At 37.8% G+C, this 27,470-nt stretch overlaps 2 protein-coding genes across 3 annotated transcripts in view; both read left to right on the forward strand.

The window, feature by feature from the left end:
- The window catches only part of foxp4 (forkhead box P4), a 135,772-nt gene extending 129,714 nt beyond the window's left edge, over positions 1-6,058 (forward strand). For both annotated transcript variants that reach the window (XM_034314289.2, XM_034314287.2), the window contains exon 18: positions 488-6,058. In XM_034314289.2, the coding sequence (XP_034170180.2) occupies positions 488-635 (148 nt within the window). In that variant the 3' untranslated portion in view covers positions 636-6,058. The remainder of the gene's footprint in view (positions 1-487) is intronic.
- A 6,054-nt stretch (positions 6,059-12,112) lies between these two features.
- mdfi (MyoD family inhibitor) overlaps positions 12,113-27,470 on the forward strand; it is a 43,737-nt gene continuing 28,379 nt past the window's right edge. The window contains exons 1-2 of the mRNA XM_026935267.3: positions 12,113-12,523; positions 13,376-13,522. Of these exons, the coding sequence (XP_026791068.1) occupies positions 13,414-13,522 (109 nt within the window). The 5' untranslated portion in view covers positions 12,113-12,523; positions 13,376-13,413. The remainder of the gene's footprint in view (positions 12,524-13,375; positions 13,523-27,470) is intronic.

The following is a 27,470-nucleotide window of genomic DNA, read 5'->3' on the forward strand; positions in this document are numbered from 1 at the left end:
GTTGCATTATAGCAGCCATAAGCAATCTTTCCCTCACTAGCCTGTCTTTTCTCTCTCTCTCTCTTGAAGTTAATAAGACGAAAAAAAACCGCAGTTTGTCATATTACAGAGAAACCTGAAAGTGCAAAGTCCTCTGTCCTGAAGACTTTCCATTGGTGGAAAACTTACTGTAACAAAATGCTGACTCTGGAGACGCCATACAAGTTCTAGGGATTTAGCTGTTACTACAGAAACAACAGCATTTTAGAACGAGTGCATTGGTTTGCCAACGCTACAGACAGTTATTCTGTTCTAGAAAATCGAACAGCACCTTCTGACCAATCCGATTTGAGAATTCGGCAGCGCTGTGCTGTAATGTTAAGTAATGAACTGAACAACAGGGCTACCTTCTAGAATTCATAATGGATTATGAATTGCAGCAAAGTGTATAAAATATGGCTAGTGTTATTGAATGTGTGTGTGTGTGTGTGTGTTTTCGGTGCCTCAGACATCAGATCCACGTGAAGGAGGAGCCTGCAGAGCTTGAGGAGGATAGCCGGCCCGTGTCCCTCATTGCGTCTGTCACTCAGAACCTGAGCATGCCCAGTGACGAGCGCGACATGGAGGAGGAGCTTCCCACAGAGGAGCTGGAGTAAAGGTGGGCGGGGTTTGCGGTCCCCGCCTTTCCTTCCTGTGCAAGGCGTTAATAACCACAAAGAGGAAAAACAAAGAGAGATGATACGGAAGCAACCCCAACATCAAGAAACCAAAACAGGGTGTACCCCTCATCAGTCCATCATGCATTAAATTTTTTCTTTTTTTAGCTCATTTTTTATGTCTCTCTACTTTTCCTCAGTTGATCTCTTCACTAAGAAAATGTTTTAAAGTCCCAGAGACAAGTTCTAAGCCACTCGTGTATTTGAGACTGGTGCAGCCGGTTTGTATCTCGTGCTGGGAACAGTCTGTCTCAGACTGACGGGCGAACGCACCACGAGTCCCCCAAAGCGCCTCACTCTGCTCCTTTCGTCTTATCAGCTTTAGTTAATTTTTTACTTGTTTTTTTTTTTTTGCCTGGCCTGAGAACTGCTTTGGGATAAAACTGCAGCTGTGGTTTACCTCGGAATGACGTTCACGCATCCAACAAAGGAAAACATGAACTAAACCATTAGAATGAACTTCAGCCTGGTTCTATCCTGGACTTTTGGGTTCTGTCACGGGTGTCATGCCCCTTTGCTGAACAAAAAAAAAAAAAAAAAGAAAAAAAACAAGGGATCAAAACATGACCAGAGCAACTGACTCCCTCTGTCTTACCCTGACCTTTGACCTTAAGATTTCTGAACTCTTGAAAAAAAAAAGGGGTGGAGTTTTCCAGTCTTGGAGCAGTGTTAATATTTTGTGATCACTAACTGGCTCGCTCTGTCTTCGTCTGATATCTGATGACGAGAAACCAAACAGCTCTCTCTTTCTGCTTTTGTTAGACCAGTCTAAGAAAAAAAGAGATGAAATTGTCTCCCCTCCCCCCCCCAAAAAAAGACATCTTTTTCAGGAAAAGGAACCAGGACCAACTGGTGTGTCAGCACTGGCAACCACGATGAGGCGTCAAAGCTCAGAGACATGACTCTTTGATTCAAACGTGTGTGACGTAGCTTTTTGATGCTCTTTTAAACATTTATTTCACATTCATTTTTCACAGTCAGCGACTTCTACAGGATCAGCCTTTCACATTGTGGTGTACTTTAGTTATAAATATGTAGGTTGATTTTCTGTTGTTATTATGTTTTTTTTTTTAACTGAAGAATTGTTATCATTCCAAATGGGCTGGATTTTGGAGAGGATATCAATAATCCTTCCTTTTCGCAAAATGCCCTTTTACCTATTACTTAAAGATTATTGAGAAGAGCACTTACCATCAAGATAGCAACGGAAACAAGGACCACAAAAGAAATGGAGAACATTTAATACCAGGAAGATGGGCTCGATCAAAGTGGGTTTGAATGTGCAGGTTCCCTGAAAGATCCCTACAGGCACTCTTTTTTTTTTTTTAGCATGTATCATTTTATTTCAGAAATTCCTCTTGAAATTCAGCTGCGATACAAAGCGTTGTTTTAAAGAGATGATATTGTGGTCACAGAATACCTCAATCCACGGTATTCCCTCGCCTCGTCAGGGGGATTCTTACTGTGGCCTAACTATTTCAAAGATCTATACATCATCTAGATATACAAATGCTTATCGAAATGTCTGGTCAGCATGTGAGATTTTCAAACTTTAGCTTTCACCGAACTTGGATAAACACATAAAAATTCATAGCAGTGCCATGCCAAATTCAAGTTTTAATTTCTTTTCTTTTTCCCTCCCAATTTATTTTATTTACAGGTTACCAAAGAGATTTGTAGTAAACCAAATACCCTCCATTTTTAAATTTCTTGTCTTTTCTTTTCTTCCTCCTAAAGAAACTGTCCAAAAAACAGTTATTCCTTAAATTATTAAGCTGTTATTTTATTGTTATTTTTTTAAGTTGAATATTAAGTGATCTGTTAAAGACTTCTAGTACAGAACATTCCAAAAAACCAAAGTGTGAGATGCGAAAGAGAATTTGGTGGTTTAAGAAGAGGAAAAAAAAAATCTGTTTAAATATAGTATGTAAAGTGAATGAGTTAATCCTATGGGGTGTAAGGCCAAAAAAAGAAGCAGTATTGTCAAGCCTCTTTCAGTTCCTTAGATGATAAAGCACTTAACAAAAACAAAAACAGAAAAAAAAAAAAAAAAAAAAAAAGCTCTACCCTCTCATGCTCAGGCAACGGCAAAGTGTTAAGAACACAACCTTTGAAAATGCCTCAAGGTCTAAGATATAAATACTTTTACAGACATAAGGCACTTGAATGACAAATGCTCAATACACCAATACTCATTTTTCATTAGATATACTGTATTTTTATTTTTCAACAAAACACTCATTTTCACTGTTCTCACATTGCCTTTGGTTTTATTGACACAGTCCATTGAACATTACTGTTTCAAAAGTATTCATCTGAAGGATAACAGACAGGAAATAAATAGATATCTGTTCAACAAAAGCTATACAAAAACAGACATTTGAGGGACAGCTTCAATGATAATTGCACTTCAAATCGTGTTTAATCTGAGAGGAACTTTTTAAACAATACACTCATTCTTTTTCTTCTGTTTTAACTGAGGTTTGTTTAATGCACCTGCTATAGAAATATTTCATTTCATTCTTTAAAAAAAAAAGATAAAAACCAAAAATGTTGCTACCTCCTTTTTGAAATAGTCCACAAAATAAATGGCCAATGAAAAACATCCATAGTTATATACACCATCTTGTTTCCCATTCATCCTTAAAAAAAAAAAATAGTTGAGAACCAAAATATGCTTGTGAACAAAAAAAGCTTGTCTGGCGATCCTTGATCCTGAATTCATTTGCATGAATGAGACCAAGCAAACAACACACACCATGCTGACAAAAAAAAAAGAAAAAAAGTAATGACTACCTCTCCCCTTACAAAAAAAATGCTGAGTCTTGTTAAGTGCGAAGCATTAAACGGTCAACGTTATTTAAAAAGGTCTATTCCAAATTGCGCATCCACCATCTTTAAGTGATCTATTAGCATAGTGTCTGTGTACAGGTCTGCGGCGAGGAGGCATTAATTGCGCGCTCTAATTCTGCATGCATAACGAGGGGCCAGGCCCTGCTTTAAGCCAATGAGGCGGCCGGTCATTAGAGTGCGCTCAATGGGCCAGTGTCAGAAATGATGATGGGCAGAATGCATTAACGCGGGTCTTCTCGTTCAAACGCCCCCCCCCCCCCCCCCCCCCAGCTTTCCAATTAATGCAAAGCGTGGCTTTATGGTGGCTTTGGGTCAGGGGGAAAAAAGAGCACAGACACCCGCACCAAGCAGCGCAGTTGAGTGTAGCAGTGACTAACAACTAATTTTTTTTTTTTTTTTTTTTTTTGCTTTTTTGTTTTTTTTTTGTTTTTTTTTGGTTCATCCTATAGATCACTCAAAAGACGAGCTGCAAAGAAGCCGGCTAAGTAAGTAGTGCTGGCAAAACCAAAATATCCCAAAGATAAACATAGAGCTTAAACGTCCATGCTAAAGATGACTACGATAAGGCATATAAACAGGAATTGTGCTGAATCTCTCAGTAATAAGGAACTGCTGCATTTATGAAAGAAACGAACGTCAATCGTGCTTTAAGGTACACACCTGTAAACAAAGTTGTTTTATAAAGATGTAGACTGATGTACGTCAGTGGTATTAGCGATCACCATAATGTTTTTGTTATTCTTGTTGTAATGATGTATTATTGTATATTACAGCTTGGCTTAGCTCTCAAGGGCATTTCTCTCCCCCACACTTTTTGTCTTTATATATTTTTCTGCAGTTTTTTTTTTATTTTAATTTTAATTTCCTACATCCTTCTAGCTATTGTAAAACTTCCTATACTGTATTGCTTATGCTGTATGTATTTATCATATTATGTGCTGCAGGTATCATTATTTTCACTCCTGTTTTTTGTTTGTTTTGTTTTTTTTTTTCTCCTTTGTCTTCACAAAACATCTGGGACAATGCTTTTTTTAAGTGTATTATCTCATAAAAAGAAAAAAAAAAGACTTAAAGATTACAAAATTAGGTTAAGTGGTTTAGGTAAAAACACCAGTTTGTATATTTATCTTAGTTAGGTCTATTTTGATACTTTTTCTTTTTTGTCTGTATTGCATTTATGCATTTTTAAGGAAAAAAAAAAGAGAGAAAACAAAATTTAAAAAGTTTAAATCATTGTTGCAATGATACCTCAGAAGGACTTTTTTTCTCAAAGGACAGGACCAAAACCTCAAACAAGGAGAAAGAGGAAAATACAAAACCTGAAGAAAAACAAAATATGTAGCCATCTCTTGCTTTAAAAAAAATAACTTTGAGGTGTTTGTTGGTCCTTTTTAGGTGCCAATAGATGTATTTGTACAGACTCCCTTTAAACCAAATCATTCCTGTAGTTTGCAGAAACGTCTCAAAGCTGTCAGTCACTTGGCAATGGTGTTTTATATTACGGCGGGTCTGTCGTTATTCGTCACGTTGGCTCAGAGCCCAGTGGACTGCGCAACAAGGCTCTCATTAGCTTAATTGGCATTAATGGCTTAGTAATTAAACATAAGCTGATGCGTTGTCGTCGTTTCCATTCCATCACTGATTCTATTGATTCTTTTTACTTTTTCTTTTCTTTCAATATGCTGACCTTGATCTCTAAAACAATGGGACCATGATTTCTGCTACAATCTGAAGGAATCACATCTGCCGATGGTTATTTATGATATTATGGAATTCCTTCATAGTCAGTGCTAATTGGTTAGATATTTGAAGCTTTTCCATTGTGGAATACCAAACAAGATTTCAGTGTCACTGAATTACACGTAATCTGCGTTTGATCGTGTATGTCACTTCCTGTTTTTTTCCCCAAAATCCTGTCTGAGCTCCATTTCCGTGTGATTGACAGCTTTAATGTGACGTTATCCAGGAAACGGATCGTTGCCGAGGAGCTTTGCCTGACGGTATTAACTTTTTTTTTTTTTTTTTTTTTTTTTTTTTTTTTTTTTTTTTGGGCCAATCAAATGGATCTACCACTTTAGCTCTCCTTTCATTTGCATCTTAAGAATGTGTGTACATTTTTTATCAGCAGTGATTTCTATGTACTTAGTTTAGTATAAATATATATTTTTTTGTTTACCTTTTTATTTTGTTTGAAACTTTTGAATGAAAACTTTAGGGGAAAGAACACATGGTGGTTCTGAGATGGTATTGAAAAAAAAAAAAAAAAGGCAACTAGCCAGCCACCGTTATTGTTTTTAACCCTGGGGTGACCGTGTTTATGCCAGTCACTGCCATTTTTCTTCATGCTGTATAAAAAAAAACACATATATCTGTGTATTTGTAACCTGAATCTTCTTGTGTCTGCCCATGCAGACAATAAAAAAACTGTACAGTAGTTCTAGTTGCATGTAATCTGTACTAATTATTGACAATGGCATTATAAAATGCAATAAAATACTTATTACACTGTCCACAGCTGTGTCCACTGTGTGCTCATTTACAGACATGTTTGAAGCATTTTGGTTTAATTTAGGTTGATGGATTTTAGAAATAAACATGTGGCAAACATGAGAAGTGCTTATGTCTTGCATCTGTCTTTCTGTACAGCTGCAAAAAAGCAGCATTATGTCAGGAAAAAAAATGTGTTCTTGATTAGCAGCAGACAAAAGGAGGGGGGAAAAAAGCGTCAGATGTGACACTTCGCCATATCAAGTTTGGCATGAGCAAATGATTGGGCCTCATTTGTTCACGCCAAAGGCACTGAAGCTCTTTACGCAACACTTGCTATACAGATTTGAAGATCTCGACTGACCGGTGGAAGAGGAAGTGGAGAGGGGAAGAAGGGGAAGAAGGGAAACATCCGTTTGATGGGCTTTCAGGCAACATTCTGTGGTAAAAACATCTGGAGAGAGGTCTGTCCAAAGCCTGGCTGAAACAGACCTCCTTAAAATTAGAGTAATAAGGTAATGTTTACAAGTGCCACTTTTGTCTAAGAGGATCAAACTAATGATAGTTATTTGCTTTTCATTTTTACTTTCATTGCACACACTCCTTAATTTTTTTCCCCCTTCTTTTACAAGCTGTCTGTCTGAATTGCTGCCAAGGACCTTCATCTCAAAAGACAAAAATGATAGGTAGCTATTGTTAAATTGATAGTGATGCATGACTCATGAGTTCAGAATTCAGGCAGATACTAAATTGCAAACTCACAGTTTTAATCAACCGATCCCAGGAAGTGACACATTCAGCAATCTATTGATCCCAGGAAGTGACACATATCAGCAATCTGTTGCTTTATCTTAGTGAATCACAATGAAGGTGATTCAGAAAAGAATAAAGAATTGAAATGAAAATGGGATTGTTTGAGCTACAAATAAAATGTTGAATTTGAATGCTGTGTAATTTCACAATAATTTGTGTCTGAATTTCTGTTGAAATAAATGAGTTTTTCTAGAGCCAAAAATGAAATCATCAAAATAATCAATAAAAATATTTTTTATAATATATATAAAACACCTTTCACACATTAAAATGCAGTTTAAAGTGCTTTAGAAAGAAAAAGAAATCAAATAGAATGTAGAGAAAATGCTAAAGAAATTAAAAATTAAAATTATAACTGAACTATAAAATGAATAAGCAATTACGTCAAAATGGTAAGAAGGAATAAAGTAAAGCTTTTTAGAAACTTTAGCTTCGAAAAAAAAAAACCTAAAAAATCAAAAATGAATTAATCCAAATTTAAACAAACCAACAAACAAACAAACAAACAAATAAATAAAACTAGAGAACGGCTAAAGTAAGCAATATGTTTTATGGTATATGGTTTTAGTGCATCTTCTGTTCAGATCTTCTCCTGTGCCTCAGGTCATGGAGATGTGATGTCATGGAGCGCGACACAGAAATCCTGACTGCCCCATGGCCTCAGTTTCATTTGCTGTGTTTCAGGCTCCGTCCACCAGGAGGGGTAAATAAACCAGTCAAAAAGTGAGTGTGAAGAAGAAAAAAACAAGAGGAAAAAAACAGAGTAGGACAGGCCCAGCCAGAGTCCTTTCACACTCCTGAGAAAATCTCATGCTTACACACAGACAGGGTGTGGAGTGTTATTGCAACCTGCTTAGACTTGGGATCGGGTTCTCTTTTTCAATCTTGGCGTATGTCAAATATCAATGGCTTCAAAACCTGAAAAAAGATGCAGTGAGTGCTTTTCTGAGAAGGGGTGGCTAGAAAAAAACAGACCGGACTTCTCTTTTTTTTGCAGGTGAAAGGTGTTATTATTACATTTCATTCATTTTTCAAGAACGAATGGTTTGACAAAAGAGACAAACATCCCATTGAACAGCAAACAAAATGATGTTACATGAATTCACAGTTGATGTAATGCACCTATATTACCCCGATCTCATGATGCACACCAGTATAAAGCCCTCATGGATTTCCTGACTAAGAAGTATAGACTGCGCTCCTGTAAGACCATCCACCCCAGACTCTGAGCTGTTTATATAATGACTACGACTATTAAAATCCATCTTACAACACACTGTCCACATCATGTCCCAGACTCTATTGCACAATCCTCCTTGCACTCATGGCCACCCTAATGAGACTAATTAAGAAGTCCCTGACAGACCAGGACTGGCCTGGATCACTGGCTCATACAGGACTCGAGTGGGAGAACAAAAGCATCTTTGTGAGTGATTGGAACCACATTTTCATCCACTTCCCTTTCTTACTCTTGTGCCATTCCAAACTGCTCAAAGCCACTGAAAACAATCAGCATCAAAAGGTTAAAATAACACCTCAAAAAGTCCTGCTAGATATCTGTGGTATGTTTTGCCTTTCTCTCGCACTAGCTCGCTCTGCGTTTTATCTTTTCTTATAAAGCGCCTTTCTCTAAAGGCTACTCAAATTGTCATCTACAATATCAGTCTCCTCTTCTTCTCTACATTCTCCATCAATCCCAAGCTCTCATACACTTCATTTGTTTGCTGTGTCTTCATATTGAACGGGACTGCGAAAAATTCTACTTGGCATTACTATTATGAACCCATTATGGTTGAGCCTTATACCATGGGATCTCATAAAACTATCGCATACACACATGGATGCATACACACTGAAAGACAGATAGGCAATACCATTTGAGCTATACATTTTTCCATGTGTCTCTGTTGTGTAATTGTACTTCAGTTGAACAATGCTTGCTTAGTCAATTTACTTCTAGATTCTCCTCCAAAGGCATTTTGAAAAATCAATGATCGAGAAAAGAATCAACCTCATTCATGTTTATTAAAACCGCTATTGGATTTCATGTGCGTTTTCTCAATAACTAATGATGACATATTATGTATGTGTCAGGGCATCAAAGCAGGCTTAAATAAATTAGCCCCAATGCACACAAAATGTAGGAGCCTTTTTTGCCAAATGTGTGTGAACCTACAGCCTGAGCTAGAAAGAAATCAGCCCCAGCTTCAACTTCATACCATTCTGTGTTATTTACTTATAATGGTTAGTGGTGTTATTGTTCTTGGTTCTACAAAAGTAAAAAAAAACTAAACAAAAAAAATTAAGTCTTTTTTAACAGCAAATAATACAATGTGTATGCCAAAAAGGGACCCTTATTTTTTTTTTTGTGAAGGAGTTAGGAGGTCTTAGCCCTGCTAATATCTATAATATCTATTTGAATGAATAACTCTACCCAAAACAAGATCTGTTTTAATTTCACCCTTTAATTTCCTCAATGGAAGGCTTCCACTTCTTATCATAGACTTGCCAATTTCTGAGAAACTCCCAAGTGTCTCTGGACAAAACCTGGACTTACATGTTGCATATTTTATCTAGAGTTCCCAATTACAAACATGTTGATACATATGCTTCTTTAAGCTTCTGTTTAAGCAGATAGCATGTATAACAGTGCTGGAGGTTGGCCAAGTACTATTAGGTCTGGTCTGGGTCATATTATTTCATTAAAACTGTGCCTATGGGGAGGAATAGCATCCTACTGTCTCCATGGAACAACGTGTTAAACTAGGTCATACATAACTGTAGTAATACTGTAAACACAGCAGGAAAATGCATTTGGTATGCATTATGGTGGGATATAGTGCTTATTTTTGTCTCGCTCTTGCTTTCCCTCTCCCTGTGTCTCTCAAGACAAGTGTATGTGATCCCTGAACTGACAAAGTGATAGACTAAAGAGTTTTTTTTTTTTTTTTTACAGTGAACTATAATGTTTGGTAGCTATACAAATGAGACTACATTGTAATATTCACTCACTCATCTTCAGTAATCACTTTATTGTAGTCAGGGTCGTGATGGATCCAGAGCCTATCCTTGTAAACACTCCTGCATTATAACTAAAGCGGCACTTCTGCTTTAGAGTTTTTCACTATAATGGCAGTGGTGCTACTTTACACACAGTGTCTTCAGAAGCTCCAAAAAATGAATGTTAATGATGTTTGCAAAGCTCCTTTTAGTAAGCTGGAGAAAAGCATCAGACTGTATGCTTCATTATACATAAACAACTATGAAAGTTAGAAAATCCTTTAATAGGAATACAGCCCCAAACTCTAATGACTTTACTGTAAGACTGAAAAAATGAATATATGCAAGATTTCAAAACGGAAATACGTCATAACCGTGGGTACAAGTGGCCCATTTCATCCCAGATGGGACGCCACCTTTGTACACTGAGAGGAAACTAGACAACCAGAAGGAAACCAATGCAGACACAGGGAGAACATGCAAAGAAAACTCAGGAATGAGACCTCAGGATCAAACCAGGCACCCTGGAGCTGTGAGGAGGCAATAATGTAATCTTTACTTATGTTTGTCTTGGTCTTAATTGCAAACTCCAAGGTTTGCCCATGATGAGCATGGTCTCACACATGCAACTTAACATAACCATTCCCTAAATTTGCACCACTCAATTTTTTGAAAAGTTTCAAAAGTTTATGTCACTTAATATGCATCAAACAAACAAAACAAACAAACAAACAAATCCAACCATAGCCCTTGCTCATTTAGTTGATCACTTTGCCCTTAACACACTTTACAATTCATATTCTTGTTTATTTCTTCTTCATTCACATTTTACAAGCAAAAAACTTTTAAACACCCTATATATATATATATATATATATATATATATATATATATATATATATATATATATATATATATATATATATGCAAATGTCTAAATTATTTGTCATGAACTTGATGGTGGCCTAAGAAATATCGGTGCTAGTAAAAACACAGGAATTCAAGATTAAAGCTGACAAAATGAGTATAAACTGGAATGCGTAAAATCACCCAGATAAAAACGAAGCGCCGACAGCAGCTAAAACTGATTTACGAATCACTAGACACCAGCCATTTCTTATCATGTCAAATGCACATGTGATTCTCATCTGTTGAACTAGATACAAAATGAAATCTGAGGGATAAGCTGATTCTTGCATAACTATAAACCATTAGAAATGAGTAACAAAATATTACAATTACAAAAAATTAGAATACAAACTGCAGGGTTCATACAGGCTACAGGAATTTTGGAAAGCTGTTCACACCCAAGTTCACCCTGTGTCATATTATATGTATATAGGGTGTTTGAAAGGGTTTTGCTTCTAAAAGGTGAATGAAACGTAGCTCTTTGTATGATGGAAAAAATAAGAATATTAATTATAGTGTAGGGTGTGTTATGGGCAACCTGATGTCATGAGAAATAAGAACAAATTTCATTCTCATATCTTGCATTAGAGACAAAATGAGGTCTGAAGGATGCCATGATTATGTAACTACAACTACAAAATGCTTAGAAATAATAATAATAATAATAATAATAATAATAATAATAATAATAATAGACATCATCATCATCCAGGGTCACAGGTTCAATCTTGAGCCTGGCTTACTGTATATGCAGAGTTTCACTTTTTCCCCTCGTGTCCACATGGGTTTCCTCCGGGTTCTCTGGTTTCCTCCCATCTCCCAAAAACACGCCAGTATGTAAATGAGTACTAGGTGTGAATAAGTGTCTGAATGTGGTGTGTGTGTGTTTGTATGTGTGTGTGTGTGTGTATGGTGCCCTGCGATAGATTGGCATCCCTTCCAGGATGTATTCCCGTCTCGCATCCATTGTTCCCGGGATAGGCTCTGGATCCACCGTGTCCCTGACCAGTATTTATTATTATTATTATTATTATTATTATTATTATTATTATCCATCACAGGGCACCATCAGGATAAATTTATTATCATTATTATTATTATTGCTCACAGGGCACCATTAGGGGGAAAAAGTTTTTGATGTGTGATCACAAATAAATCAGTAATAAACAAACAAACAAACAAACAACCACAACAACAATCACACAGCAGTAATTTTTTCCCCCTAATATTACACTTTTTTTTTTCTTTTTTTTTTGCCTGAAGGCAGCAGCACAGTAATCAGACTCGTATGCAATTTCCTGTTGAAAACTCTGTGTGTGTGTGTGTGTGTGTGTGTGTGTGTTTGAAAGTCTTCAAGCTGAAACTTCAGAGAGACCCGAAAACAACACAGCATGCTGAGCTTCCCGAGGATCTCCACTGGATAAAAAATTGTAAAAAAAAAAAAAAAAAAAAAAAAAAAAATTGTTTCTTTTTAACGCTTCCTGGGAATAACGTGAACTTTTTTTTTTTTGGTTGTGTGGAAGTTTGCGGGACTGAGAGGGCTGTCAGGTCTTTGGAGGTTGGTGAAGGTTGAGCGTTGTGTGCTGCAGACTGTCATTAAGGGCAGTTCAGAGGGAAGGTTTCTGACACACATGCTGCTAGAACATGACGAGGACGAGGACGCGACTTTTCAGCGCACAAACGGGACTTTTCTGAGCTCCGCTTCCCGTCTCTGCGGAGGAACAATATGACTTACTGAAACAGCTCAACAACGCCTTGTCTCAAAGGTAAGGCTTGAATCTGGACATGTTCAACAGGTTTTCACTCTTCTTAAGACTTTGGGAACTTATTTCGACTTGTCAGAGAGTGAGATTAGTAAAAAAAAAAACTGGATATAATACTTACTTTATTCATTTGCATTCTCTCCTATAAATAAGTGCTTTTTAAAGTCATCTAGATTTGTTTTTTTGTTTTTCAATTCAGAACTTCTGCTCTTTTGCTCACAGTCAATATCATCCAAAAAAGTCTTCCAGATCTCATGAGAAAGCTGCACTTTAAAATACAGTAAAGTTCCATCTGTCAAATGTGTGTTGAACATAAATAACTTTATAATACTAAAGTCAGGAAATTCCAGCAAATGAAGGCGGTGTTTGGATTTCGTCCGATTTACAAACCAAGTCATAAGAAAAGGTACAAATGTTGACCCTGACCCTAAATCTAACCTTCCCATATCTTGATCTATCTCTGATGTATGTAATGTGAAGTGTAATGAAGTGCAAACCCATGTTGAAATAAACAGCATGCTCTCAAGAGCAACATTTTAAATGATATAATTTGCGAAAATGATTAGTATTATGATTAAATGTGAAAAACAAACAGAAATCTGATTTGCCCACAATAAAAATTCTGAGTCAGCCTCAGTCCAATCAAAGTTTGGCTCAGATTATGCCCACTTGTGCCCATGCTTTTGCTTATTCTACTACATCTTGCCAGTCATCACACCCTAAGGAGCCTATTGCTTTAAACATATGGGAGATTTCCAGCACTGTGAGTTGGATTGCCTAAAATGCCAAATACAAGGAGAGCTTGTGTTGGCAAGGTCTCTGGTGAACCATGTTCTTGGCTGTCTGTGTGTGCAGGATAGATTCTGGTCTCTTGGCACTCAGCTCCAGAGCAGATGTGGGAGGAGGACCGTAGCCCCGATGCCAGCTCGCCTCAGTCTCCAGATGGTGCCCATCTTGGCCCAGAGAGCTCGCCAGTGGAGTATCCCAATGGCCCCGACTCAGGTGGGCACATCAACAAAGTCTACTGCTCTGTTGAGCATGATTGACTAGAACACAAAAATGAAAACAATTGAAATCAGCCTGTATAATCTACTACTTCATCAGCCGCGTTTGTATGCAGGCTGATCTGTAAATAACCTGACAGGAAACGGCATCATAATGAAACATCTTAATGTAAACATCTAATTCAGAGGCAACAAAGTTTGTGTTTCATATATCACAAGATTTAAAACTAATTGCGTAGCCGAATGTGTATAAAGTTTTTTCTTTTTTTTTTTAATTAGGGCATTCGAAATATGTTTTTCTGAAACAGACATAGTTTGAGACACAAATAAGGTGACTGAAAAATAACATTAACCATTCTGACACGTCTCACATGCTTCTCATTTCTATGGCAACATGGATACTAAATGCCATACCATGCATGCACATATATTTTGTTTGGATTACATAAAGTGTACATTCCTCACGTCGTGCTGCACTCTTGAGCATGCTCAGTGAGGACATACAGATTTCCAAAATGTACATAAAACGGTAGCATGATCTGCGTAAATTTGTATTAGTTTGCGATAAGTATGAGGGAATGTGGATGTGATCTGTTCCATGTTACAGAAATTACAGAAAGTATTTACAGGAATGGCAGGGCATGGCAGATTATAGCACTTCTGCAGTGTGCACTGCACTGCATTTTCTACAGTTAAATGCGAAGCATGAAATATGTCTGGGTATGTGTCGGGACCAGCACACATGTATCAGAGCACAAAAGTAGGTTGAGCGTTTTAAATAAGAGTTTGCAATGCAAACTAAATCAATTGAGTCATGTATCTTTTACAAAACAAATGTACTGTCAGAGCAGTTTTCATTCTATTAGGCGTAGACTGATCATTTTGTTAACAAGTTGAACAGCTCTGAGCAGTTTACTCCTCTTACTGGTAGACTTGATGGAGAAAATCTTCTCACCACCAGCTCCCACTGACATCTAGTTATATTGTGCTGGTTTGTTGCTTGTGTAAATATCGCTTTATGATTTCATGCGAGAGCAACAGTTTGGGTATTTGTGAAACGAATGTGAAACCACATTTCTGATTTGAATCAAACTCAGACGTATCTGTCTCAGACACAATTCTTGCTATTCTAAATAAACCACGCTGTTGTAATCAGATGCAGGCAGTCGGAAGTGAGTGGTGTAATTCTCATCTGTTATTTTATTGTGGTAGGATGTTTATAGTACTTTGCTAGGGTAAGAATGCTTTCAAATGCATGAGCGTGGATTGCAGATTGGTGACAGATGGATCAATCCAGTACCTGATGAGAAGATACACAATGTTTGGATATTTCTTTGATTACAATCACATTAAGGGCATGAGTTGAATGTAGTTTATTTGGGGCTATGTTTGGAGTTTTTCTGTGCCGTGTTTGCTAGCATATAGGCTCAGTCTCATACCCTCTGCCCGCAGCTCACAGACATTCAGCAGTGACTTGTGCCCACAGCTTTTGATGCATCAGAATGACATTAATACTAATGACATAAACTCAAACAAAATTAAATCGAGAGGTTTAATCATACTTGACTTATGCTATAGGATACTATCTAGCTACTATACTATCAAATAACCTCGTAATAGACAATTGAAAGTCGACAACCTACAGTCAATCAGCGTACAGTCTAGCAACTCATTTTGAGCTGTTTTAAATGTACCTTTGTTCAATGTGTTCACTATAGTAGGTGAATTTCCCATCACCATTGAAGCACACACAGAAGACCTAATATAATTAACCAGGGTTGCCAGGTTTCTGCAAAATTTTAAACCTAACTGTATCTCTAAACCACACAATAGACCTGAGCCAAAAAAACACTCAGCCAAAAAAAAAATCAGGCACTGGAAAAGGGATTTGGTGCACATGCATTTTTGATGTACGTATATTTGATACATGTTCATTATCCACTTCATAAGCCCCTCTCCCAATCTTTGGAATATAAAACTAGCCCATTTTGGTGTAAATTGGCAACCCTGTCATTAACTGTCCTGTCTGCAACTCCTCCTCTGCTGAATATATTCATAGAGCAAGCATGGGGCAGCGTGATCCCTTCCCCAGTGGGCCGCTGTTAGCACCTGTTGCAGTTCCATTACGTGCAATAATAACTCTATGGAACTAAATTACATTTAAACATTTGTTGAACTGCTGATATGTATGGTGGGGCTCTGCCCCTATAGATGAGCCGCCACTGCTGATATCTTCTGTACATTTCACCACAAACTTCAGAATCCATACAAACATTTGACTTCTTTGGAGCAGGGTACAGATACTGGCTTGAAAAAAATTGTAGGCATCTCATTTTAAACAAGGTTATTCGAGAGTTTTGTTTGAAACAGTTAGTGCCACGTAATCGTGGGTGGCAGTTTGCACTCAGTCAAATGACTTTCGGTGAAACTAGGTGGCTCTTGGCCGTATTTAGTGATGAAAAATACCAGACTCTCTACTGAAAGAAGTGTGGCCTGTAAGACTGGCTAGCATACGTAGCATTGCTCTGGACATTGGGTATTGGTCAGACCTGAACAAAACAGAGGAATGGAGGAATGAGTAGGATTTTTGGGTCTTTTTTTTATAGAGGTGACTCTTGGGAATAGGACAGTTAGGAGTAATCCACTTGGGAATGACCGACTGATCTTGCTGTCATCTTGCTGGGAGTGGTGCCTGATTTGTCATCCTAATCTTAACCAAAGGCCACTGGGTTGCACAAGTGTGGAAAAGCACGTATGTGGTCTTCTGTGTGGGTTTGTGCATCCGTGCATTCTTGCATCAGTGCTTGTATATTTAAGTGTGTGTATATTTCAGGCCTCTGAGTGCAGAAAGCCTGCCACATTTTTTTTGCTACAGGAGTTAGCTTAGCAGGCGGAGTTTAGCAAGTCCTGGCCCAGTCCTTCATTTGCACCAAGCCAAGGCGAGTCAGTTCCTGCACGGCTGCCACAGCCAGTGGGCCATGAAAACTCAACCACAGTCAAAAATCTGCCCACTAGGCCTTGTTTTAGTCTGCCTCGTACCCACTAATTACATTCAGCTATGCATTGTTCTTCTCTAAGGCTTTGTCTTAACATGAAGCTTAGGATTCACACCCAAAGAACCGACACCTTTCTTTGACGTTTGCATGTTTCTTGCTGTTATACATTTTTGGTACATTTTATTCTTCTAAATCTGTTCTTCTGCATCAGTTGTGTGGGCTAGCTTGGCCTACTTCTGCAGGCAAACACCTGAACTGAACTCACACATGTACAAAAGCGTCCTTTCATTGCTTGACCTCATAGGATCGCGTAGTATAGAGTGCTCTTTCTAGATCTGTTCTTATTAGTGACTCAGATAAGTGCACGCCGAGTAGATCTGATCCCAGATCATTAGGATAAAAATGCGCCTATTTTGAGATACACTAAAAGTACAGGCTTCAGGCCAGAGCTCGATTGAGAATATGGAGCTTGTCTGAGCTTCAACACTGAGTCCTTTGACTTAGCTGGCGTGTGCTGCTTTCACAGCAGTGTGTCTGTCTGCTGTCTGCCGTCACACTGAAAATCAAAAGTGAATGTTGATGCTTAGATGCAATGATAGCTGTAATATTCCTAATTTTAGATAGTTATGATGTGGGCAATATGTGTTGACTATAAAGCAGTATACTGCCTGTTTAGTGAAGTCACCATGGATTATATTGAATTATATTCAATTGAATTATATTCAATTATTCAATTATAAATTGAATCTCACATTTGTAGGAATAGGTCTGAATAATTAATTGTTTAACAAATGTTTTAACCTTGTTCTGTTCTCGGAAAACAATACAATAGTGAGTGTAAACTGAATATTTGTACTGATTATATAGTTGGATTTGTTAAAAAGATGGTGGTCTGAGTAGATTACTGTTGAAGGAAACAATTCTGCATGCTTTCTAAAAATAAGATTTGTTTTTTGTTGTGCAGTTGTGTAGATCAGGATCCTTCTGCAGAAATCTTTGCATATATATCAGAACATATTTTGCAGACATTTTTTTAATGTCTTGAAATAAGAATTTATAGCACATATGACCTTTCCTAATACTTTTCCAAGGCTAACCTAATGAAATTACAGTATACTTTTGTACATTTAAAATATTTTCTATAATTGCAGTAAGGGGACAAATTAAAAGAAAAACCTGAATAAATGAGTAGAGAAGCAGAACGAGTGCAAATTTGTGATACAGTTAAGCAGATAACATCCTACCATGCTCTGTGGCATATATAAAACGCTGAGCAGACCTATTTGACCTTGATTTTGGATCAAGAACAAAAGATCTAATTCACAAAGACTGCTCAAGTGGCTAATGTTTCAATAGGAGGAGTGAATAAAGTGACAGCTGCATTTGGATGTATGGGAAAATCGGGCTGGAAATTGTGGTCGAAAGCACACTGACCATGATCCTTGTGCATTAGTGTGATATGTAAGGAAAAACAGAAGAGCAACTGTTCTTCAGGTGACTCAGAATGTGAGTGTAGGGTGTGGTCAGACTGTAAGAACAGTCTAGAGAGGGATATTATAATAGCATTGCAGTACATAAAGTCCAAAGGCAAGGGTGAGGGATGGTGTGTGGCATAAACCAAGAGAACGATACAGGCCTGTTATGCTATGGTGGCATTTATTTTGCTGGCATGGTTGGAGTCCATTTGTGCCCTTAGAGGGAAGTCTTACTACAAATCAGTACAAAGTTCTTCTGAATGATCACCTGACACATTTCTATCCTGAGGAGTGGTCTCTTCCAGGATGACTCCGCCCCCATACACAGGGCACAAGAGTTCACTGAATGGTCTGATGAGGATGAAAATGATGTAAATCATATGTTATGGCTTTTGCAGTTAGCACATCTGAACTGAAAACCGATGGTAGTTTTAGACAGCGCTCTCTTCCTCCATCATCATTAAAACACTTAGGGCAATAGGAAATATCTTTTGAAAGAATGGTGTTCATCTCTCCAATACAGATGTAGAGACTTGTAGAAGTTATGCCAAGGTGCATTGAAGCTGTTCTGGTGGCTTGTGGTGGCCCAACCCCTTACTAAGACACGTTATGTTGCTTTTTCCTTTAATTTGTCACCTGTCTGAATATCATAGTATACTGAGGGCCAGATGTGCATATGTCAGAAGGTGCAAGGCAAAATGTACTGCAGACTCAAAATGCTGGCACAGTGTGCCTGAAATTAACGTTTACATTACTAAGGCTGTATCTCATCATGCAAACTGAGACTGGGACCACCTAGTTAATGCACACTGCATGAGGAGCTAACTGCGGTTGTTGCGCAGTGGTGAAAATGGTCAACCACAGAGGCGTGAAAAAGCTCAGGACTAAAGAGGAAATGCAAGATAATGAACAATAAAATTCTTATTAAATAAAGACTCTCTTGCCAAAACATATAAATGTTGCTGAGGGCAATAGTACATCTGATATGACATTTGGCTATTTATTGGTTTCAATTAACTAGCTGCTGTTTACAGAATAAGCTACTTCATATAAAAGTGTGCAGTTAAACTGTATTCTATTTTTCTTGTGGTCGACTGTGGGTTCTATAACACTTGGATAAATGGCAATGTGACAAAAGTCCTGTTTAATGTGTTGAAATTCTTTGTGCAGAATTCACATTCATGTGTTCAGGACACATGTGCTCTGTGAGCAGGGCTGCCAGATCTGTGTGACCCCAAATGACAAGCAGTATTAAAAGACATTGTTTCCCTAATAGTTCTTTCAACAAGGTCCTAAAATAGTCTTGTATCATTAGTATTTTCTCATACACATAACTATTTATGAGACTGAATAAAAACTCCAAACCCAATTCTGGTGAAAACCATGCACCTGGCAACACTGCCTGCAACACTCTGAGCAACGCTTATGGGGTTAATTTATGCCTGGTTTTGGAAGGGTAAACAAAATCATGAAGAAAACTAACTGCCATTAAGTTCCCGAATTTTAGTACATTGAACAAATTACATTCAGCCTAATCAGCCCCACCATTTTCTGTGTTGATTTCACATTTTTGCATGATCGTCTCTCAGATAAACAGGTATGAGTGAGAGAAGTGCACATTGCAAATTGCTTAAATTGTGCATTTAGGCTTGCACACCAGCTTCATACTTATCACACAAGGTTTTACCTCAGCTTAGTATATATGGGTAGTATATAAAAGAGAAAACATATGGTTCTCTCATGTATATACTATTCATGTGCTTGTTCTGTAGTTGCTTCAGAATAAACTGGGAGAAAACACACACACACACATACTATATATATATATATCCTCATTACATTGCACTATTAGTAGTATAGACATATACTGTACTTAAAATTGTACTAGAAAGTAAATTACATAAGCTCATTTCTGAAAAATGGTTTATATATATGTATGTTTATGTATATATATATATACAAAATCTAGTTAGTTCTAGCCTTCATATATATAAAAATACTATCAGCATTTTTATTAACTAAGAGAGGAGGCCATTTGTGCTATAGTGTCATCAGGATACAACATCCTGACCAAGGGCCTAGTGTCTTACTCTCAAACCACTTGGTGTTTTGAATGAATTTTTTACATTTGCAGCAGTTGTTGAATTCTGACTTTTGTAAAAATGTTTTTCATCTCTTGTGTACCGGTTAGTTTCATCACTTGTGTGGTGCAGGTCACCTGTATTTAGCACATTTAAAGACAAAAAAAGTGTCGGCTACTGTACTGCTGCACAGTAAAATCAAGTTCATTCTCCAAATACTTAAATACATCAATAAACTAATACATCATCTATGTGCAGCTCATGCGTATGTAGATCTGTATATTCAGTTTATTCAGATGTAAAATTCATGGCCATGTTATGACTTGAATGTCTAGAAGTAAACAACAAGCATACTTACTGCTTTTATTTCCAAGTATACACAGACATGCTAATATGCCAAAAGTAAACCCATATACTAGACACTTACAGCACTATTAGTATACCTGTAGTAAACTTGCACAAACTTCCGTAAGTCTAAACATGGAGATATTTAAGGTTTATACTGTAACTTTTTCATAAATGATTGGTTGAATAATATTCTCATTATTAAAAATGGGATATTGATCAGATGTATGATAGAATAACACTCCATGATGATTCAGATATACAAAAAGCAGAGGTTTGAATCAGCTGCTCTGCCAGTAACAGTCTCTCTCACTTACATCAGACAGAAAATAGTGATTTGCTCTCATTCAGGCATAAAGATATAGAATCTTTTCTATTGTTGTTTATTTGGAGGCCATTTTAGACACTAAAGTACTACTGGTAATATCATCCATCTGTGATACATATAAATGTCTCATGTGCATGAAAGTATAACAGTGTTTCATTATTCGAAACTGTCTTTCATGCCCTACTGATGGTTTTCAGTCATTTTGAGAGGAATTAGTCAGCGTGTGAGTCACAGCCAAAACCAAGGGATGAATAAAATCTCTCAGTATCTTTATTCCAAATGCAAGGTGGCAGACTCAATCTGCTGTTAGTCTCTCCTGAAGTGTGTTTTAACCTCTGGAGACACAACAGAGAAAAAGAAAAGCTAGGAGAGAGCAGGATCAGTGGTAACTTACAAGACTGGCCATTCACCAGCATTGTTTCATTTTCAGCTTCCTGTTGATCCGTGCTTGCCAAAAGGTACACGACTGCACAAGCATATGTTTTTGTCTTTAAGTAGATGTAGATGGTTGAAAAGCACCATGTTCTGCTTGTGTGTTTTTGAATGCAGATATCACCCCTGGCCTCAAACTCAACATGTAGCTTGAATAAATCTATCTTAAGCCTGTTAAATGCCACATAGTTTCTCATATAATGAGCTTCCACTTTGTCTTCCGCCCTTCGATCCCTATTCTTTTCACTAAATCAGCGTATTTGGACAAATTCCAGCATGCGGCTTTGAAGCTTCTCTTCGGGTATCTGTTTTCACTCCTGGCTGGCTTACAAGTGCCGATTAGGAGCCTATTGTCTCAGACCTGAGGCTTAGTGAAGACATCGACACGGTTATCAGTGCATCTAACTGGCAGATCCGTCATGGAAGAGCAGCTAATTATTTTCTCTTTACCCTTTAACTGTACCCCTGAGGGGTCATAGTGGCGAAATCAAGTAAAATTTTGCAACAGATCTGTGGAAAACGTAAACGAGGGGTGAAAGATGGATGCACACCTCGATACCAGCCACGGCGTCTATCTTTTAATCCATTTGAGACATTCGTTTAAGCAGCACCACCTGTTTCTCACAGTCCACTGCTCTGCATTTACAATCCTGCAGCTGGATAGGAATAATTATATGACAGCCATTGATTGTCAGAAATGGTGTCATTTTGTATGGGTTGATTATTTTTTTCTTCATCTGAGGAGAGCTTGGGGGGGCATTGCAGCATGTAAAATGTTATATGATGCATGTTAATGCTGTGAGGGACCATTGAAGATGAAGCATATGCAGAGAACTAGGGTTGAACGGTTGGGTTGCATGGCTTCACATGATCCTAATTTCTGAATGGATGAATGGAGAGATGGTATGAAATGAGAGATAAAGAGAGAGAGAGAGAGAGAGAGAGAGAGAGAGAGGGATTGAGCAGGAGAGAGAGTCAGTGGGCTTTACTGACGCACTTTCCCTTCTAGAATCGCTGAGTGCTGTTTTCACTGTATCTATTCATCCACTACATTCCCTCACAGCCCCGTGTGCATACACACACACACACACACACACACACACACACACATGCTCACACAGATAAACACATGTAGAAATATTTTCACACTACACACACTCTTTAATACAGACTACAGATGACACATGTACATGTCACATATACATAATTAACAGATACTCAAAAATCAGAAATTTGTGTACTTTGGTGTAACTTTGTTTAACTAATTAGGGATGAACAATATAGAAAAAAAAAATCAGATTTTCTAGATTTAAAGGATCTGGTAAAAATATCGATCTATGATTTTATCAATTTTAACAATTTCTTTTAATGTTGGTTTTTAAGACTGTTTTGCAAGTTACAGAGTTACCAAAATAATCTGAGAAAATATAGCTCTATTAGGAAAAATGACCTCAAAGAAAAAGAATAACAGAGACACCTTAGGCCAATTTGGGCTAATTTTTATAAAGTGTAATTACCAAGAAAATGTAAAGAATTATTTCTCTAATGAAAAAAAATCAAAACATGGACACTGTATTAAAAAAAAAAATTAAAAAAGCACATCACTTCTATTAATGCCTTCAGTATTTAAAAGTGCAATGAATGGAAAGGTGATTGACAGGCGAGTGAGTATTTATATTTATTTATGTTTAAATACTGAATGCATTAGGAAAGTTGGTTTACATTTTTATTTAACATTTAAAATAAGCAATTTGTTTTTCTTCAATTGCTATTGCAAAACATGAGCACTGTGACTGATAAAGGAGAACTCTTTGATAGAGATGAATAGAAGACACTTTATATCACTCACTGTAGTATATTGTGGAATGAATATTGCTGTTTATCATATAGCCAAATAGAACCTTGCTGAAAAAGTGTATCATGTTCTTCTATCATTTCTTCTTCTTATTTTTCTTTTAAATAACAAATGTCTTCTAACTCGGACTGAACCTAAGTATGAATATTTTGAAATGAAAAATATATTTGGTGTAAGTTTGTATTTATTCAGTCTCACTGGTCATAAAGATAAACCTTTCCCAGATTCAAAAAGTCTCAAATGCCAGCTTGAAAACGTTTGGGGGATTGATTATTCTAACAACAGGCTAATACAGTAATTGATGTGTTAATACTCAGTGAGCAAGATGAAATACTTGAATGAGTGTGTGAGTGTGAGTGAGAGTGTGAACGGATGTGTGCATGGTACCCTGCAATGAACTGGTGTGCCATTCAGGGTGTATTCTTGCTTCCACTGTTCCAGGGATAGGCTTCAGACCCACCGTGACCCTGACCAGGATAAAACCATGACTGATAATGTATGAATGAATAACTAAATTATATTTAGAATTAAATTTATTACATTTTATTGGAAAACTAAATAAATGGATGACTTTACCCTATGTGAAATGCACATACACAGCATTCTGCCATCCTGATTAAGATCACTGACTAAAAGCTGCCTTGCTTTGTGTGAGCGTGTGTATCACCTTCAGTGGCTTTTAACGAATGATGGTTTTAATCAGTCTACTAATTAACTTCCACTGCAAACGCCCAGTACATTGGTCTTCAAGGTCCGCCTTTTGCTTCTGGCAGAGAATGAATAGTTTGACTCTTCTCCTGCCTTGGTATGAAACTGCAGTTGCGACCTTTAGGGAATTAACTGAAAAGGTTTTCTGATTAATGTGAATAATTGTGTTCCAGTAAAAACAACATGTTATCTAATAGCTGCTGTGTTCTCAGGAAGGTCTTGTGGAGGCTAAGTAAAAGTTTTGTGTCTGCAAGACTTTGAGAAAGTTTTTTGATTTAAGTATCTCACTCTTGCCAAGCTCACTGTTTCAGCTGGGTGTAAAACATCCCTAAGTCTCTTGTCAGTTTCTTTTTTTTTTTTTCTGTTGAGACGAGACGTCTAAACCAATGTACTCTTTTCTCTTTCGCTTGGTTGACTGACGTTGGAACAGGTATTAGTGAGGAGCTGTTAGGAGACAGAGCAACTCTGCCACAGAAAGGGGGATAGGGAGGGTTTGGAGGGACTGGAAGAATTTCAAAGTGTCCCTGTAAAGCCAAATGGCTCCTCTGCCTCTAATACCAGACCTCATACCTGCCTACTCTAAGCTCCTAAAAGACTGACTGTGCTCTCACACGTCTCCAGAGAGTAAATAAGGGAGCACTCCCTGCAGGTATAAAGTCAACCAGAAAAAAACTTGAAAGAGGAGATGTTAAAGTTAGCCAAAGTCTCTCAAATGTAACTTTTTTTCAAGACCATAGCTAAATAACTCTACTGCCATACTCCATACCTCATACTCCATACCTCCATACCTCAATTTCACTATAAGGGACATCCATCAATATATTTGCTATACGTATGTGTTTGCTTGCATTTTCTCTCATTTCCTGTGATCTCTCCAACCCAGAGAGTGGGACTATTTATGCCAGTCTTGGATTCCCAGACACAGAGAGAATGTGTAATTGTTGAGTTTCAAACTCGTTATTTCCTGAGGATAGAGCAAACACTTTTCTCTTTTCTATCGTCAGGAGATTGTGAGTTTGAGTCCCTACAATGCCAAGGAAGTAAAATTGGTCATGCTGTCTGGGAGGGAGTGATGGCATACTCTCTCCCTTGTCAACCACAGCAACACTAGCCAGTCGTGGGAATCTGTGAGCTCATGTATGTGGAAGATGGCAGTTTGCGCTTTCCTCTGAGTGTGTTATGTTGTTATGTGACGCAGCATGAGCAGCAGTTTGAAACATTGTGGTTGGTTGGCTTCATGTGCCTCAGAGGAAGCATGTGTTAGCCTTCAACCTCCCCGGTTGGTAGCTGTTGTAGTATCATTGAGGAGACCTGGCTGGTGGGTGGGAGGGAATTGGCAGGTGACCAAATTGAGGAGAAAAATGGGGAAAATTTCAAAAAATAAAAATAAAAGATTGAGCAATTGCTCATAGCAGTTGCTTTGTCAGGGCTGGTCAGGGCTGAGCTAGATCCGGAGCCTATCCTGGAAACACTAGGCGTGAGGCAGGAATACACCCTGGAGGTTGCGGATTGAACCATCGAACCAGAAAATTTGCATGTAAGGGCAAAACTGGAAAGCTTGAAAGTGGCTAGGTAGTGTGGGCATGTATCGCTGGGGGTAAATCCCTTGTGGAGCAATTGGAACATTAAATCAATTTTTTAGTTGGTCTCAAAATAAGTGGACTTAGCTCTCATTTTTTACGCTCCATCTTGCAAAAAGATTTGATTTGTTTCTCTTAGGGTTCTATGTAGAACCCTACAACAGATGGTTTACCTGTCTGATAGGATAGGATCCTGATTAGAACAACTTTACGAGATTAAGAACCTTCAGCTTTCCAAAGACCCCTTGAGGAACCCTTTGTTTCATAATGTACGTAATACTATGGTGGTACCTTTTTCAACAAATCTAGTTATATCAAATCTGAATTCTATCCAATAAAAAAGTATAATGGTCTATCTTACTGGTGTACTGGTTCTAGACTGACCCATTTATATGGGTATATACTGTGTCAGATCCAGTTCTTTTTTTCCCTCCAGCAACGACAGAGTGGAAAGTACTATGCCTTGAGTGTAGTATAAATCTCTATATTGTTGGCTTCTTAAACTCTGCAATCCAGTGCAAGTGGTACCCATTATATCTTAAAGTGTGATATGCTAGTTGCTACTTTATAGTTTCCAAACAGCAATCTAAGATACTAGCCTGTTCCTGTTATTGTGGGAAAAATATAATAAAACTCAGAGGGCCTCTTAAGTCTAAACAGGATGTTACTTACTTTACCAGGTCTTTATGACCAACAGCCATAACAGTATATTTTTATTCATACACATTTTTTATGAGGAAACGTATGAGCTGTGTTTACAAGTTGAGTAAAAATTCCATATGTTTCTCACCTCGGGAGTTCATGCATGTAGCATGCATGTGGTGCATCCTAAAACCGTGGCTTCAGTCTGATTCTAATTAACTCTGCCTCACACATGTCTTGGAAAGGCAGATATGGGGGCAAGAGTGTAAGATGTTCTCCTGTCACTTTTGTTCACTCATTGCAGAAGCAACAGATTGGTCTCCTGAGTTTGAGCAGTACCGTTTAGTGCAAGTTTCAATTTGCATTGGATGACAGTTGCTTTTTCTAAACTCTCAGAAAAAAAATGGCAATAAAATATAGCTTTACATGTTACTGCATGTTACTGAGATGATTCCCTTAAGGGTAAGCCTTTTACCTTTAGTATGTATCTTTCACCTGGGAAAGTGGTTGTGGTGTAGGGTTCCTAACATTAGTCCTGGAGATTGATTATACTGCAGTTTGAAATTATCCTGTTCCCAACTTCATTCATGAAACTCATGAAGAACTTGATAAATAGCTAGTCCGTTTGTGAGCAATGTACTTTAGAGCTGCGGATCAACAGAACTGGGGTTGAGAACTCCAAATTTGAGGTGCATATGTAAAGGTGGATTTGGAAATGGCTTCATAGAATATTCATACTAATTATAAAAACAATGATAATGTGGTTAAAATTTGATTTTTTTTGCTGTTATTATTTTCCTATGGTACCAACATTCATGTGGCGAAGAAGAGTATTTTTTGGATGCGTAGCATGTCACCGTGTAGCGAGTAGCCAGCCATTCTTGTTTAAGATTTTTAGCCACGCAGGCCTGCGTGAGACGTGTTTTTTACGGTGCTCTCGGTGCAAGCACTTGTGAACTGATTGCAGTACCCTTGCTCCAGTCCTATGATTTTGATAAGCTGCACAGTCTCCTCCTCTGACTATAACAATCCTTACCCCATCAAACTTGAAACAGGAATTAGCGTGACAAGTTACCCAGCATGCAATGCTGATCGTGGATAGCTTCCACAGCTGATGCGGATTACATCAGGGTTCGGCTGAAGCAAACACCAGACCGCTATCTTCAGGAGGACCAGGGATCTCTCTGTTCCGCTCTTGGGCTTGAAAACAGCTTTCAGTCCACCAAATGCACCAAACCTTTAGGGGAAAAAAATACACGACTTTCTGCGTTAACTTCCACTATAAACACTTAGCTCAACTCTGAATATGACCATAAAAGAGCAAAAGGAGACACTTTAGCTAAATTAAAACATTTTTATTGAGAATATTTTGTCATACTGGCTTTGCCATACTGAGCGAGTCCCACAGAGACCAAATGATCTGATACCTCATAATGCATACTGCTTTTTTTCTTGACTGTGAAAGAAGCCTTTTTGAAAGCATAGTTTGGGTTTATGCGATCTC

Source organism: Pangasianodon hypophthalmus, chromosome 20 (genome assembly GCF_027358585.1).
Source record: "Pangasianodon hypophthalmus isolate fPanHyp1 chromosome 20, fPanHyp1.pri, whole genome shotgun sequence".
Lineage (NCBI taxonomy): Eukaryota > Metazoa > Chordata > Actinopteri > Siluriformes > Pangasiidae > Pangasianodon > Pangasianodon hypophthalmus.